This window comes from Chondrus crispus, genomic scaffold (assembly GCF_000350225.1).
Source record: "Chondrus crispus Stackhouse genomic scaffold, scaffold_87, whole genome shotgun sequence".
Classification (NCBI taxonomy): domain Eukaryota; phylum Rhodophyta; class Florideophyceae; order Gigartinales; family Gigartinaceae; genus Chondrus; species Chondrus crispus.
Genome location: NW_005178788.1, coordinates 4,931 through 16,428, shown reverse-complemented (window position 1 = coordinate 16,428; position 11,498 = coordinate 4,931). Strand labels below are relative to the sequence as shown.

The 11,498-nt window shown below is 55.9% G+C and overlaps 4 protein-coding genes; 3 read left to right on the top strand and 1 right to left on the bottom strand.

Moving 5' to 3' along the window:
- Positions 1-1,507: 1,507 nt before the first annotated feature.
- On the bottom strand, positions 1,508-2,973 carry CHC_T00007817001 (hypothetical protein). XM_005711609.1 is given in 2 exon segments: positions 1,508-1,560; positions 1,561-2,973. The coding sequence occupies 1 exon segment, from the start codon at positions 2,971-2,973 to the stop codon at positions 1,561-1,563; it is 1,413 nt and encodes a 470-aa protein (XP_005711666.1). The 3' UTR covers positions 1,508-1,560.
- Positions 2,974-4,313: 1,340 nt separating this feature from the next.
- Positions 4,314-4,583, top strand: CHC_T00007816001 (hypothetical protein). The gene has a single exon (XM_005711608.1). The coding sequence runs from the start codon at positions 4,314-4,316 to the stop codon at positions 4,581-4,583; it is 270 nt and encodes an 89-aa protein (XP_005711665.1).
- Positions 4,584-4,588: 5 nt separating this feature from the next.
- On the top strand, positions 4,589-4,837 carry CHC_T00007815001 (hypothetical protein). The gene has a single exon (XM_005711607.1). The coding sequence runs from the start codon at positions 4,589-4,591 to the stop codon at positions 4,835-4,837; it is 249 nt and encodes an 82-aa protein (XP_005711664.1).
- A 4,400-nt stretch (positions 4,838-9,237) lies between these two features.
- On the top strand, positions 9,238-11,249 carry CHC_T00007814001 (hypothetical protein). XM_005711606.1 is given in 2 exon segments: positions 9,238-10,209; positions 10,210-11,249. 1 exon segment carries the CDS (start codon positions 9,238-9,240, stop codon positions 10,207-10,209), a length of 972 nt encoding a protein of 323 aa, XP_005711663.1. The 3' UTR covers positions 10,210-11,249.
- Positions 11,250-11,498: the final 249 nt, after the last annotated feature.

The following is an 11,498-nucleotide window of genomic DNA, read 5'->3' as shown; positions in this document are numbered from 1 at the left end:
CCTTTACAGCCTTCCAACCCCCCATCGCTGTTTTCGAGGCACTATCGCGGCTTCCAATCACTCCGCAAATTTTCCATACCTCTTCGGCCCCAAAGGTTATCTTCTGCACCTGGCCAATTGTTAAGTGCACCAACGCCCAAGGACGCATTGCTGTAATTAATGCGATTCCAAATACTAGACGCGTTTGAAACCCCAGCGGAGTTGAGCGGTCGAGCAGAGGCGACTCGTACAGCTTTAGGACGTCCTCCGTTGATAGCACATTGTGGCTCTCTGCCACAACTCCTTTAGATTGCTGGTAGCTGAATTTGTTGTCCAAAACAGCCATCAGTCCATCTGTTGGACTGTTAAAAATCTTCCCTTGCAGCACTTTGAGATCATAACCCCACTCTGATTTAAATGCTCTTTGCAGCCCCAAAATATAACCCCTCATAGTGACAGGCTTAATCTCGTCACCAGATGTAGACCGATAGTTGACCGAAAATTCAATCAAATAGAATCGTACTGTTTGCAGCTGCTGAACGGTCCCAGCGGTGTCACCAGCTGGTAGATGCCCGTAGTCCCCATTGGAAAAAACAGCTTTTCGTGTCTCAAAAAGTTCCCAGTCTAAGCGAGCCTCACCAGTAAGAATGTGGTCGCGGAGGTGCTCTTTGCCCTTAAATGCAGCTCAACGATGCCCGGGGTGGAAGAGACAAATCGAGCGAGCGCTCGAAGAGAGGAAATGTGGGCTCGTGCCGTGTTGGCGGGAACTCGCTTTCCGAGGAAGCTCTCCGCTGCCTTCGAATGTCGACGAGATGTAGATTGGGGTGTTTCGGGGATGATAGTATCTAGGACAGTCGACACTGGAGGTGGGGTCCCGGGAACAGAATGAGGAGAGGAAGTCATGCTGCGGGGTTGTGCGGCGTTGATTGAGGAGTGAGGGGTGAGGGGTAGACGTAGTGTGCGAAGGGGTGTGCGACGGGGAGGAGTGTGCGAAGGGGAGTGTTGTGCGAAGGGGTGTGCGAGAGGGAGGGGTGTGCGAGGGGGAGGGGCGTTGACGGGGGGAGAAAGAATGAAATTGACGGCGGCGGCGATGCCCATGTAGGTGTGTCATGCCCATCCGTGGCAAGGCATTTTATGATAAATTAAACTGGATCACTGTCAGCCGATAGACAAGCATATTGTCGCCTCGATCCCATCGTGCAGACACGCTGTGGGTCGTGCGATATGAGGCCCTCGGCAAGCCTCGGTGCTCATATCTGCACTCGGCGCGTGTCTGCACTCGAATCGAGGCGACAACCCCTACATGTGTGGCAGCGATATCTAACAAATGTGATGACTACCCTTCGTACTGATCACTCTTCTTTTTTACTTCCGTGCCCTTCTTGATCCGAAGTCTAAGGGACCCTCGCCGCCACATCCGCTGGCGTTGTCAGTCGTGTCCACTTGTCCAGCTGGACAGGTTGCGTCATGATAGTCAACAGCAGTGCTAAAACGTTTCTCCAGAATCTGTCAGCAACTGCTGGGCCCCTTTACTGTAAGATTTACAATTCCAAAATCTAAAATCCAAAAAAAATCTACTTTTCACATCTTGGCCACCATACCCCTCTCGTCCTCCACCACCACCCCACTCACGCCCTCCTCCCTCTCATCCACGGGCGGCACCTCCCTCGGCCCGACCTCGCCCACAAACCTCTGGTGCGGCCTGGCAATGCGCCGGTCCGGGTCGTCCAGAAACTCGTTCCAGTGCGCCACCCACCCGCCGCACCTGGCGAGCGCGAACAGCACGGGGAAGTACCCGGGCTCGAACCCCATCGCCTTGTACACGAGCCCCGAGTAGAAGTCGCAGTTGGGGAACAGCTTGCGGCTCGCAAAGAACTCGTCCTCCAGCGCCGCCCGCTCCAGCGCCACCGCCACCTCGACCAGCGGCTCCTCGCTCCCGACCCGCGCGAACACCTGGTGCGCCACGTCCCGGATGATACGCGCCCGCGGGTCGTAGTTGCGGTACACCCGGTGTCCGAACCCCATCAGCTTCTCCTGCTTGCCCTTGACGCGGGCGAGGAACTGCGGGATCCGCTCCACGCTCCCGATCCGCTGCAGCATGCGCAGCACGCCCTCGGTGGCCCCGCCGTGCAGCGGCCCGTACAGCGCCGCCACGCCGCCGCTCAGCGCGGAGAACAGGTCCACGCCCGACGATGTCAGCTGCCGCACCGTCGCCGTCGAGCAGTTCTGCTCGTGGTCCGCGTGCAGCAGCAGCAGCAGCTCGAGCGCGCGCGCGAACACGGGGTGCGCGTCGGCCCCGAGCAGGTGGAGGAAGCGCTCGGCAAACGTCAGGTCGTCGCCGCACGCCGGCGCCAGGAACGCCGGCGCCAGCCCGGACACGTGCCGGAACACCCCCGCGCACAGCGGCGCCATGGACCCCAGCGCCTTGAGCTGCGCGCGCGCGCGCGCGCGCGGGCACGCGTACACGTTCGCGCCGGCCAGCGAGGGGTTGAGCGCCGGCGACACCGCGCCCAGCGCGGACAGCGCCGCCATCAGCACCGGCATCGGGTGCGACGAACGCGGGAACGCCGACACGACCGCACGCACGTCCGCGTGCACAAGGGAGGCGGACGGCGCGTACAGGGCCCGGCGGAAGCGCGTGAGCTGCGCGCGCGTCGGCAGAGAGCCGTAGAGGAGCAGGTGCAGAAGGTCCAGGTAGGAAGCGTTAGCGGCGAGTGACTCGATGGGGTAGCCCCGGTGGCGCAGGTGGCCGGCCGCGCCGTCAATGGAGGTTATGGCGGAGGTGTAGGCCAGAGTGTGCGCGTAGCCGGGGTCGTACACGCGGAGCTTGTGGGGGGTGAGGGCAGTCGCGGAGAGGACGCCCGGGGAGAGCGGGGTGACCGTGACGGTGAGCGGTTTTGAAGGGGCGGCGGGTTTCGCGGCGGGCGGCGAGACGGTGGGCGAGGCGGGGGGGACCGCCAGGGCGGCGCGCAGGAGGTGGGTGGGGGCCGGCATGGTGAAGATGGGCGGGCGGGTAGGGAAGGAGGAAGGAAGAAGAGGGGGGGAGGGTAGGACGGGAGCCTGGGGGAAAGGAGGGTTTAAATGGACGAGGGAGGAGTCGGAGAAGTGGAAGAAGGAGGGGTGCACGAGCAAGCTGAAGAGGTTGACGCGAGTCTATCAAATGGGCGCGTTGACTGCCCCCCGCGATTGGACATCAGCCGACACGCCACGAGATATGCCCAGATTCTCTGCTTCATTCGTGTCGTCCGTGTCCACGTGTCCACGTATGCCTGTAATTCAGTTGCTGACACAGCCTTCCAAGACTTTCCATTGGCCGTCGGTCCGCCGTCCTCGCTGGCAACTCCGTCCTCCGCCGCTTCCTTCTTTTCCCCGCCGCCCCACTCTCCGCCGACCCACTCCCCGCCTCCCCTGCACCCACCCCGTGCACCACCACGATGCCGCCCGCCGCCGCGCTCGCGCTCCCCTCGCCGGCGCTAAGCCTGTGCGCGCATCCGGAGCGCCCACTCCTCGCGGCGGGTCTCTCCTCCTCAATCCTCATCGCCTCGCCCTTCTCGGGCTCGCCGACCACCTTGGAAGCCCCGCCGTCGCAAACGCTGCTCTTCGCCACGCCGGACACGCTGCTCTCCGCGCACGCCTCCCCGGAGCCGCATCTGCTGCTGCACACCCCCTTCTCCTCCGCCGCTCCGCGCGCGCTTCCGCACACGCACGCCATCACGGCGCTGTCCGCGCTGCCCGGCGCGCAGTTCCTGGCGGGCGCGGCGGACGGGTCGCTGCTGCTGTACGACGCGCGGCTGCCGGGGGATGCGGTCGCGGTGCACGCGCACCACCACGGCGACTACGTGTCCGCCATCGCCCCGCTGGGCTGCGCGCCGGGTGAGTCTCCGTCGCGCGTGCTGGCCGCCGCGGCCGACGGCGCGCTGCTGGCGTATGACCTGCGCGTGCCGCCGCGCCCGCAGCTGCTGATGCGCGCCGCCGCCGATGAGTTCGAGGACGACCTGCTCTCGCTGGCGGTCGTGCCCGCGTGCGGCATGGCGGCGGCGGGGACCATGTCGGGCGCCGTCAACGTGTACGACTTGCGCTTTGCGGAGGGCGGCGAGAAGGGCGAGGCCGCCGCGCATGTCGACCGGTTTTACGGGCACCCAGAGTGCGTTAACGCCATCGTGCCTGTGGGAGGGGACGGGCTGGTGGTTACGGCGAGCTCGGATGGCGTTGTTAGGGTTGTCGATGTTGTCGGTAAGAAACTCGTGGGGGTCCTGGATTATGAGGGCGGGGAGATGGAGATGCGGAACAAGAAGAAGAAGAAGAAGAAGGCGGAATTGTGGCCGGTGGAGGATATGGTCAGCGTGCAGGGCGTACACAAGCCACTGTTCGCGCTGCTCGGGCATGAGGACGTTGTCAGGATTGTTGACGGGGCTGTGCTGGTCGACGACGACGATGAGGAGGACGAAGACGAGAAGGAGAAAGAGAAGGAGAAGACAAGGGAGAGGGAGTTGGAGAAGGAAGAGGCCGCCAGCGATAGGAAGAGGAAGAAAAAGAAGAAGCGGCGGACTACATTCGAGGAGGACAGACCGAGGGAGATGAATACCTTCTTTGACGACTTGTAGATAGGATGGAGGTGGTGGGTCTGCGTGGTGTGCATTTCACTGAAAGTTTTCGTCAATGTGGCGGCCCTCTGGCGACGCGGGCGATGTGGCTTCTCGAGCCCTGCCCTTCACAGAAAAGACGGGTTTCACGCTCTCACCCTTTATGTAAAGTATCAAACCCTGTTAATTTATACAGCAGTACATATTCATTCTACAAACTTCAAGAGATAACAGAGCGCCTGCACGGCACTCCCTGCCCTTGCAGTTCCGCATAAGCAGCAGCAGCTTTGTCTTCTAAGCGCAACTTTCCCGAGTTACAGCTCCAACTAAAGACTCGGCGATTGAAGGGCAGCCCCAATTCCAAACGCAGGCCCGGACGCTGCGAACACGCTTCCGAAGCCCTCGAGACCAGAGCCGGCGATGCCAGAATCTCCATCAGCAGCAGCTCCAGCAGTTGTCGCTCCCGTCGCCTTGAAGCCAGCGCCACTGTTCGCAAGCAGCCCAGTGATTTGGGATGGCAAGCGGACGAGAGGGGTGGCAGCAACCACACCGAGAAGAGCAAAAACAATGACAACAGTAGAGATCATTTTGTGTGTTGTTTGAAAGCTTGAAAGAGTGCTTGAAGTGAGTTCGAGGGAGTGAGAGTGAAGTGAGCTGTGATGGGAGGGCGGATGTGAGACATGGCGACGCACGCCTGGTTTATATGTTGTTTTGATTCTAGCACAAGCCCTACCATCCGAGTTGCGCCATGACCCTTCCCGCTTATGTGAATGAAGCTTGCGTTCAAGGGGTCGTAGGATAGAAAATCATGCCATGTTAATGACCCATTTGCGTCCATAACGCGGGACGTTGCTCACTTTCAAGTGCTTTCGCAGAAACTATGGAGACTGGCATGCATGGACCGATTGCGCCATCCGCCATCGGCGCAGGCAATCTGAGCCACTTCTTATCGAATTGACAACAACGTGGCTAGTGATCTTTCGGCCATGTGTATTTTAAAGCTGCAGTATTGCATGGGTTTTCTTGCCCTCGGCCAGTTAGCAAGCCGTCCCTCGTTAATGTTGGCCGCACCCTATGTCGCTTTTAATTGTAGGCGAAAGCATACCGCCCTCCGCCAGTTCAATAGTTCAGGCAGCCAGCACATGGCTGACGATGAATGACCCTTTTTTCGCACCCCAATCATCAGGCCATTCCCTAACTTGGCTAAACATGCGGCAGTCCCTATCAAATACTCATCGATTCAAGCACATTCCAAGGCCCATTGATACTCGCGCTCTAGGCCTCCTCGAAACGGTCAGATGATCAGCAGTATCTGCTGCACACGTTACGTGTTAGATATAGAAAGTAGTCGTACGTGGCTGCACCGAGAATTTCCCGCACCGAGCTGCACGAATTGTTGCATCAGACTTCGCAACTCTTCATGCACTTTTTTTTTTTTTTTTAGTACTCCGTGAAAAGGTTGATTTAAAAAGGCACAAATGACGCTACTTTGGCCAAGTGTCGCAACAAAAGAGTGTGATTAGATATTTGTTTTGGTCATATTTCGCGAGTGTGGAGACAAGTTATGATCCCATACTCTCCAGAAGTTATGATCCCATACTCTCCAGATGGACAAAGGACACAGAACATGAAAGAGCCTCTTCATCCGGCCAGCTCCGACAATGAGATTTTTTTTGAGCACCGTTATAAAAACGAAAAACATACAAGGAATGGGAGGCATAAAATAAAGCCCTCCCTGTCGATACTTCTGTATTCGCGAGAAAGCCTCGCAAAAAGGCAGGAAGTAGCCTGGGTCATTTCACAGGCACGGTGAATATTTGGGACTTGGTCCGAGCTGCATGACATGGGAAGCCCCCGCACAATATGAGCACTGCTAGTGATCATCCAAAGGGTGACTTTCACTTTCGTCTTTGCGTTAAACACGACTAAGCCCTCCAGATGACGAGAATTTTTTGCGATCCAGTCGCAACGAATTCATTTGCAACGAATTGAACCTCCTACTTGTTGCCTGGTTCTGTGGTGATCCAAAATGCACGTGTTGGTACCAGAGTGCTTTAGAAACATTGCCAGTCCCTGAGGGCTCCGTATTTCCGACATTCAGGGTCCCACATGCCTTTGCATCTGTCAAACTTGTTGCCATTCTACCCACTTCAACAGGAATGTGCAGCTCGAGTCAGCTGAAGTCGTTCTTGAGAGGAAAACACCCAGAATTTTAGTTACTGTACTTGTGTCGGGCAGGGAAGGCTCGAATTGACTCTATGGTCTCGTATAATCATTTTCATAGAATGATATCTTTCCATGACAAAAGTAAGCACCCATGTGAATAGCCCAGTGCTCTTCTCTAACATTAGCAGGTACCAATGAACAACTTTAAGCTATCGGATACAATACAAGTTGCTGTTCTACTCAAAACACCGTGACACTTACTGGCTGGAACACATCTGTTACATACATCCTTTTTTACGGTTACGAGCTTAGAATTGACAGCACTACGTCAAGTAGAACTTGATCTTATTGTCAATACTAAATTAACTGGAGTCAACTCAGTACCCAGGATGACATCCCCAATGAACTTGACATCAATAACATTGCGGCTCAAATTATTCTCGGGAATGGCGAGAACAGTGCGAAGATTTGACCACTCTTGGAATTTACCACTCTTGGAATTTACCACACACACATATTAAAAAGTGAAATTCCATCAACATGCATCAAAAGCATAAATCGACCTTCCATAGACCTTCTTCAGTGATACTTTGGTAGCATTTAAATAAGTATCTCCACCTGCTTAAAGGGAAGGGGAGGCGAGGGCGGCACCAGTGGCGAAGCCAGGGCCAGCTATGCCGAGAACGGAACCGATACCCTGGACCCCTGAGGAAGCAACGCCAGAGTCAGAGTCCGCGGCGGCACCGGCGGCGGTAGTACCAGTGGACTTGAATCCACCACCTTTGCTGAGCATACCCTGAATAGAGACCGGGGTGGCGGCGACGGCACCGATGAGGGCGAAGATAGCAGCGATCTTGGCAATCATTGTGAGAAGGTTACGGAGGTTTTGGGAATTTGAAGATTTGAAATTGCTGGTGGGAGTGGTGAGATTTTTCAGCTGCTGAAAAGAGCTGCGCCTCTCTTAAATAGATAGCAAAAATTCCTTCCGGTCATCTTTCATGAGTGCTACCGCTAGGGCGGTCCGCTGGAGAGGATGAGGTATTCGGGCTAATTGATAATTCGCAAGTGTTGACACAGGAAGGGGTGCAGCATCGTGGGGAGGCCTCGAGTATTTATGCGATGAATGGGCCACCATAAAGGATGAACTCGAGTTGCAACGAAGCATAGCCTCCTATCCTGATTTGTGTTTGGCACAGCGCCGCAGGGGGCATAGAATGTGGGGTTCTATGAAGAAATTGGTTGCGACAAAAAATGTACCGAGTTATGTTTCAGTTAGGATGCGACTGTAAGACCGTACTCCTTTTTTCTGATTTTCAGAATAGTTTACAGGTAATGGTTCCAACGTACAAGGCCCACATCAACACTGCACTTATACCATCTGGCACCTACATTAGGGCAATTGTAGAATCAAATTCCGCTTAAGATGTCACACACGACACCCAAGTACGTTAATGCAGTCACTTGAAAGAAGAAATACAGTCAGAGTAACTGCCCGTATTGCAAAGGGGCGGTTTTGTCCAAAACGTTCATGATGTAAAGGCGGCAAGTTTCGATGACCGCATTGGCCATGTCTATGTTCCAGAAGCGAAAAATCGCCACAGTCCAAACCTGCGAGACATAGACGCCAATGAAAGAGGTCAGATGTGCGGCGGGCTGCTGACAGGTGCAGAGGGGAGAAGGCTACATAATGAGCAATGAACGAGTGGGGCCATGACAATATTCATGCATCATTCTGTACTTCTCTAATATCATTGGAGAGGGTGCGCCCACACTGGATGGGCAGCCCATTGAATTTTATTCCGAAATGGGATAAGGCTGTCTATTCGGGCCCTACGGTCCAGCCCGTCGGGGCACACGGGCGCTTACGCACTGACCTGACAGAAGCCGTACCGCTGACACGACGAGGCTGGACTGACGCCATTTAGTGTGCCAGAAAGATGTGGCAATGCATTGTTGCTTAATAACACGTGCGAGTCTTGTGAGATTCCCCGGATAACCGGCCAAGACCTAAGCTGCATCGCTGTTCAGGCAAGACTCGTGCATTACAGCAACATATCATACCTATAGATCACGGCGCAGTGGCACACAGAAATAAGATCAGATCACAGATCCGGTTCAAACCTGGTAACAAGGCACGCGCCCTTTCCGCTGTCCTCCCGCGCAGTCCACCTTGCTCGCTTCCCCCAGCGCGCACTGTATGGCGCGCGACATCGCGACCTCCACTCCGCCATCTTTTCACTCCCATATCGCCGCTCCTATGTCGCCACTCCCTCCCCCCCGCCTTAACTGACCGTCATGTGACCCCCACCGCCATGGCTGCCCCCCCAACCATCTTCCCCTTCACCCTCCGCGAAGCCCTTTATGGCAACGACACCCTCGAGGCCTGCGTCTCGTCCGTCACGCACGTCTGGCCCGATGCCGTGCACCGCCGTCTCCTTCTCTTCAGCCCCATCCTCGACCGCCCCAAGCAGGCCCTACAACATCTTCTCGAGCTCTTCATCCTCCACGTATGCCAAATGGAGACGCCTTCGGACCCGCTCTGGCTCACAAACCTCATCCAGTACCTAGCCCACGCATCCGTTCACCTCATCCCGGATGCCAAGCCGGTGCGCGCCACCCAGTGGGTTGCCGCCGTGTGCGAGCGCGGAGGGAAGACTCGAGCGGCCGCCAGTGTGCTGGAAAGAGCTATCCCCGAAATCTCCCCGTGGACTCCAAGCTCATCATTAACATTCTTTCCTCCTACGCCTCCTCGTTCACGGAGCCCGACATCTCCAAGCTCGAAATCGCGTCTATGACGGGGCTCATGGACGAGCCGGCTAAGACGGCTGTCATCGTATACGCCTGGTTTCTTGCATCCTTGGACATTCGGAACGGGTGGCTCCGCAAAATGTTGAACTCCGACCTCGGCCGCCGGGAGCGCCCGAGAACCGCCCCACCGAGCCAGAAACCAAGGGGAGGAGGGCGTCTCGGTCGGTTATCAGAGGAGCCCCATACCATTTTCTCGAATCCATTTATCAATAGAATAGGACATCTCGTTTGGTACACAGTCCGGCAGGCCATCCGCGGCGAAATCATTGGTGGCCCTGCTTGCTCCTACGCGCGCGGGAACAACGTGCGCATGCAGTGCTCGAAGGACCTTGCCAAATCGGTGCGCATCCATCACAGCCAAATATGCAACCTCGAACGGCTGGATTTCAGGCTGTGGGAGTCGTGGAGCCACTCGGTGCGCGCAAGCGGCCCGTATGCTAGTTTGGGGTGCCACGCGCTTTCGGCGAGACGGGTGAAATTTGATGAGCCAGTGAGGTTGGAGGATGCGCTGGCAGTCGGTTTTCGCGTCGTGGACGATACCCTCGTGAGTCCCAATGGCAAAGAACTGGTGGTGTCCAGACGGAAAGATGGGTTCTATTCTGCGAGGAGCCCCATCTTGTTGTCGACGGAAGCGGGTCCCGTGAAATGGCGAGCAGGGATGTTGTTCACTTGAACGACAAGGTATTCAGACGTGCAGATATCAGATTACCGGTTTTGTTGCTTGCATGCCATGGATACCAGTTTGTTGGGCTTTTGTCACGTTTCGGGAGTGGGCAGAAGCCAGCTCCAGCACGGAGAGATGTATCAGTCGCTGCAGTGACTTGTGAAGAGGCACGATCATTCCTCCCTCGCGGCGGACCCAACCTCAACTGAATGAAAAATCACGAAGCAGCGTATTCGACGGCGACCCGTGAATCGCGCATCTTGCAAAACACGGCCCTTTCACGTGTGCGTCACCATTGTGGCCGGGTTTTCATGTACAGGGGGGGGGGGCTCATTAATGCACATTTGAACAATGCATATGCCCAGTATTGCGCCCCTATGAGCCGGAACACGAGTCTTACACGTGTCAGATTCTCCGGACGGATACTGTACTCCCCGGTTAATGATGTTCTAGAAAGGACAAAGGAAGTTCACATTTTGGAGTTAGAGGTCCTTTCAAGCGCAGGAAAGCTAGAACAAAGAGGTACCGCCGAAGACAGAGTTCAAGAAATCCCCCTTCCTTCTGAGGTGCAAAAGGCATTTAAGGAGGTTGAGGATCTTGCACAGCGGACTGGGGTTGTGGTTGCCGCAGACGGGTTGCGCAAGGCAAAGCGTGCTTTTATGGATGCATTCGGCGAGCAGAACGAGAAGAGGAGGACGCAAACTATGATTCATGAGTTCTTTACTGTGTGATCGCACACACAAATGGCTTCCATTATTGCACATCGAGAGTACTGCACCTTTTGTGCTTACGACACGGGTGTGCACTGATGAGCGATACCCACTGTAACGGTAATCCACTGTAACGGTAATCTTATTTCAAAATTACAATGCGATTACTGTATAGTTGAAAATTTAGGAACGAGTGCTGGAACTTTGTAGACGCCCTGGGACGGCGATAAAAGAGGAGGCTCCATGGGCTGAGGAGGGGATGGAGGAAGGAGGAAGGGGGGAAGGGGGACGAGCCAAAAAGTAAACCAACAGCAATGCCCGGAAACACGAGCAAATAGAGCTAATGTTAGCTATGGTTGTTAACAACCATATTGCCGAATTGTTCGGACGCTGACTGTTATGATAAGAGCACATGCCGCCATCGGTTCAAGGGCCCAGCGGTATGAGCTCGAGCAAGGGCCCGAAATCCGTCCATGTTCAACCCCTCCCCTTCTCCTCTTCCTGCCTGATGCCTCACGCATCCACTGCATGGCATTCTGAGGCCAAGTTCTGCTCGCTCTCGCAAAGTGGCTTCATCTCTATCAACAA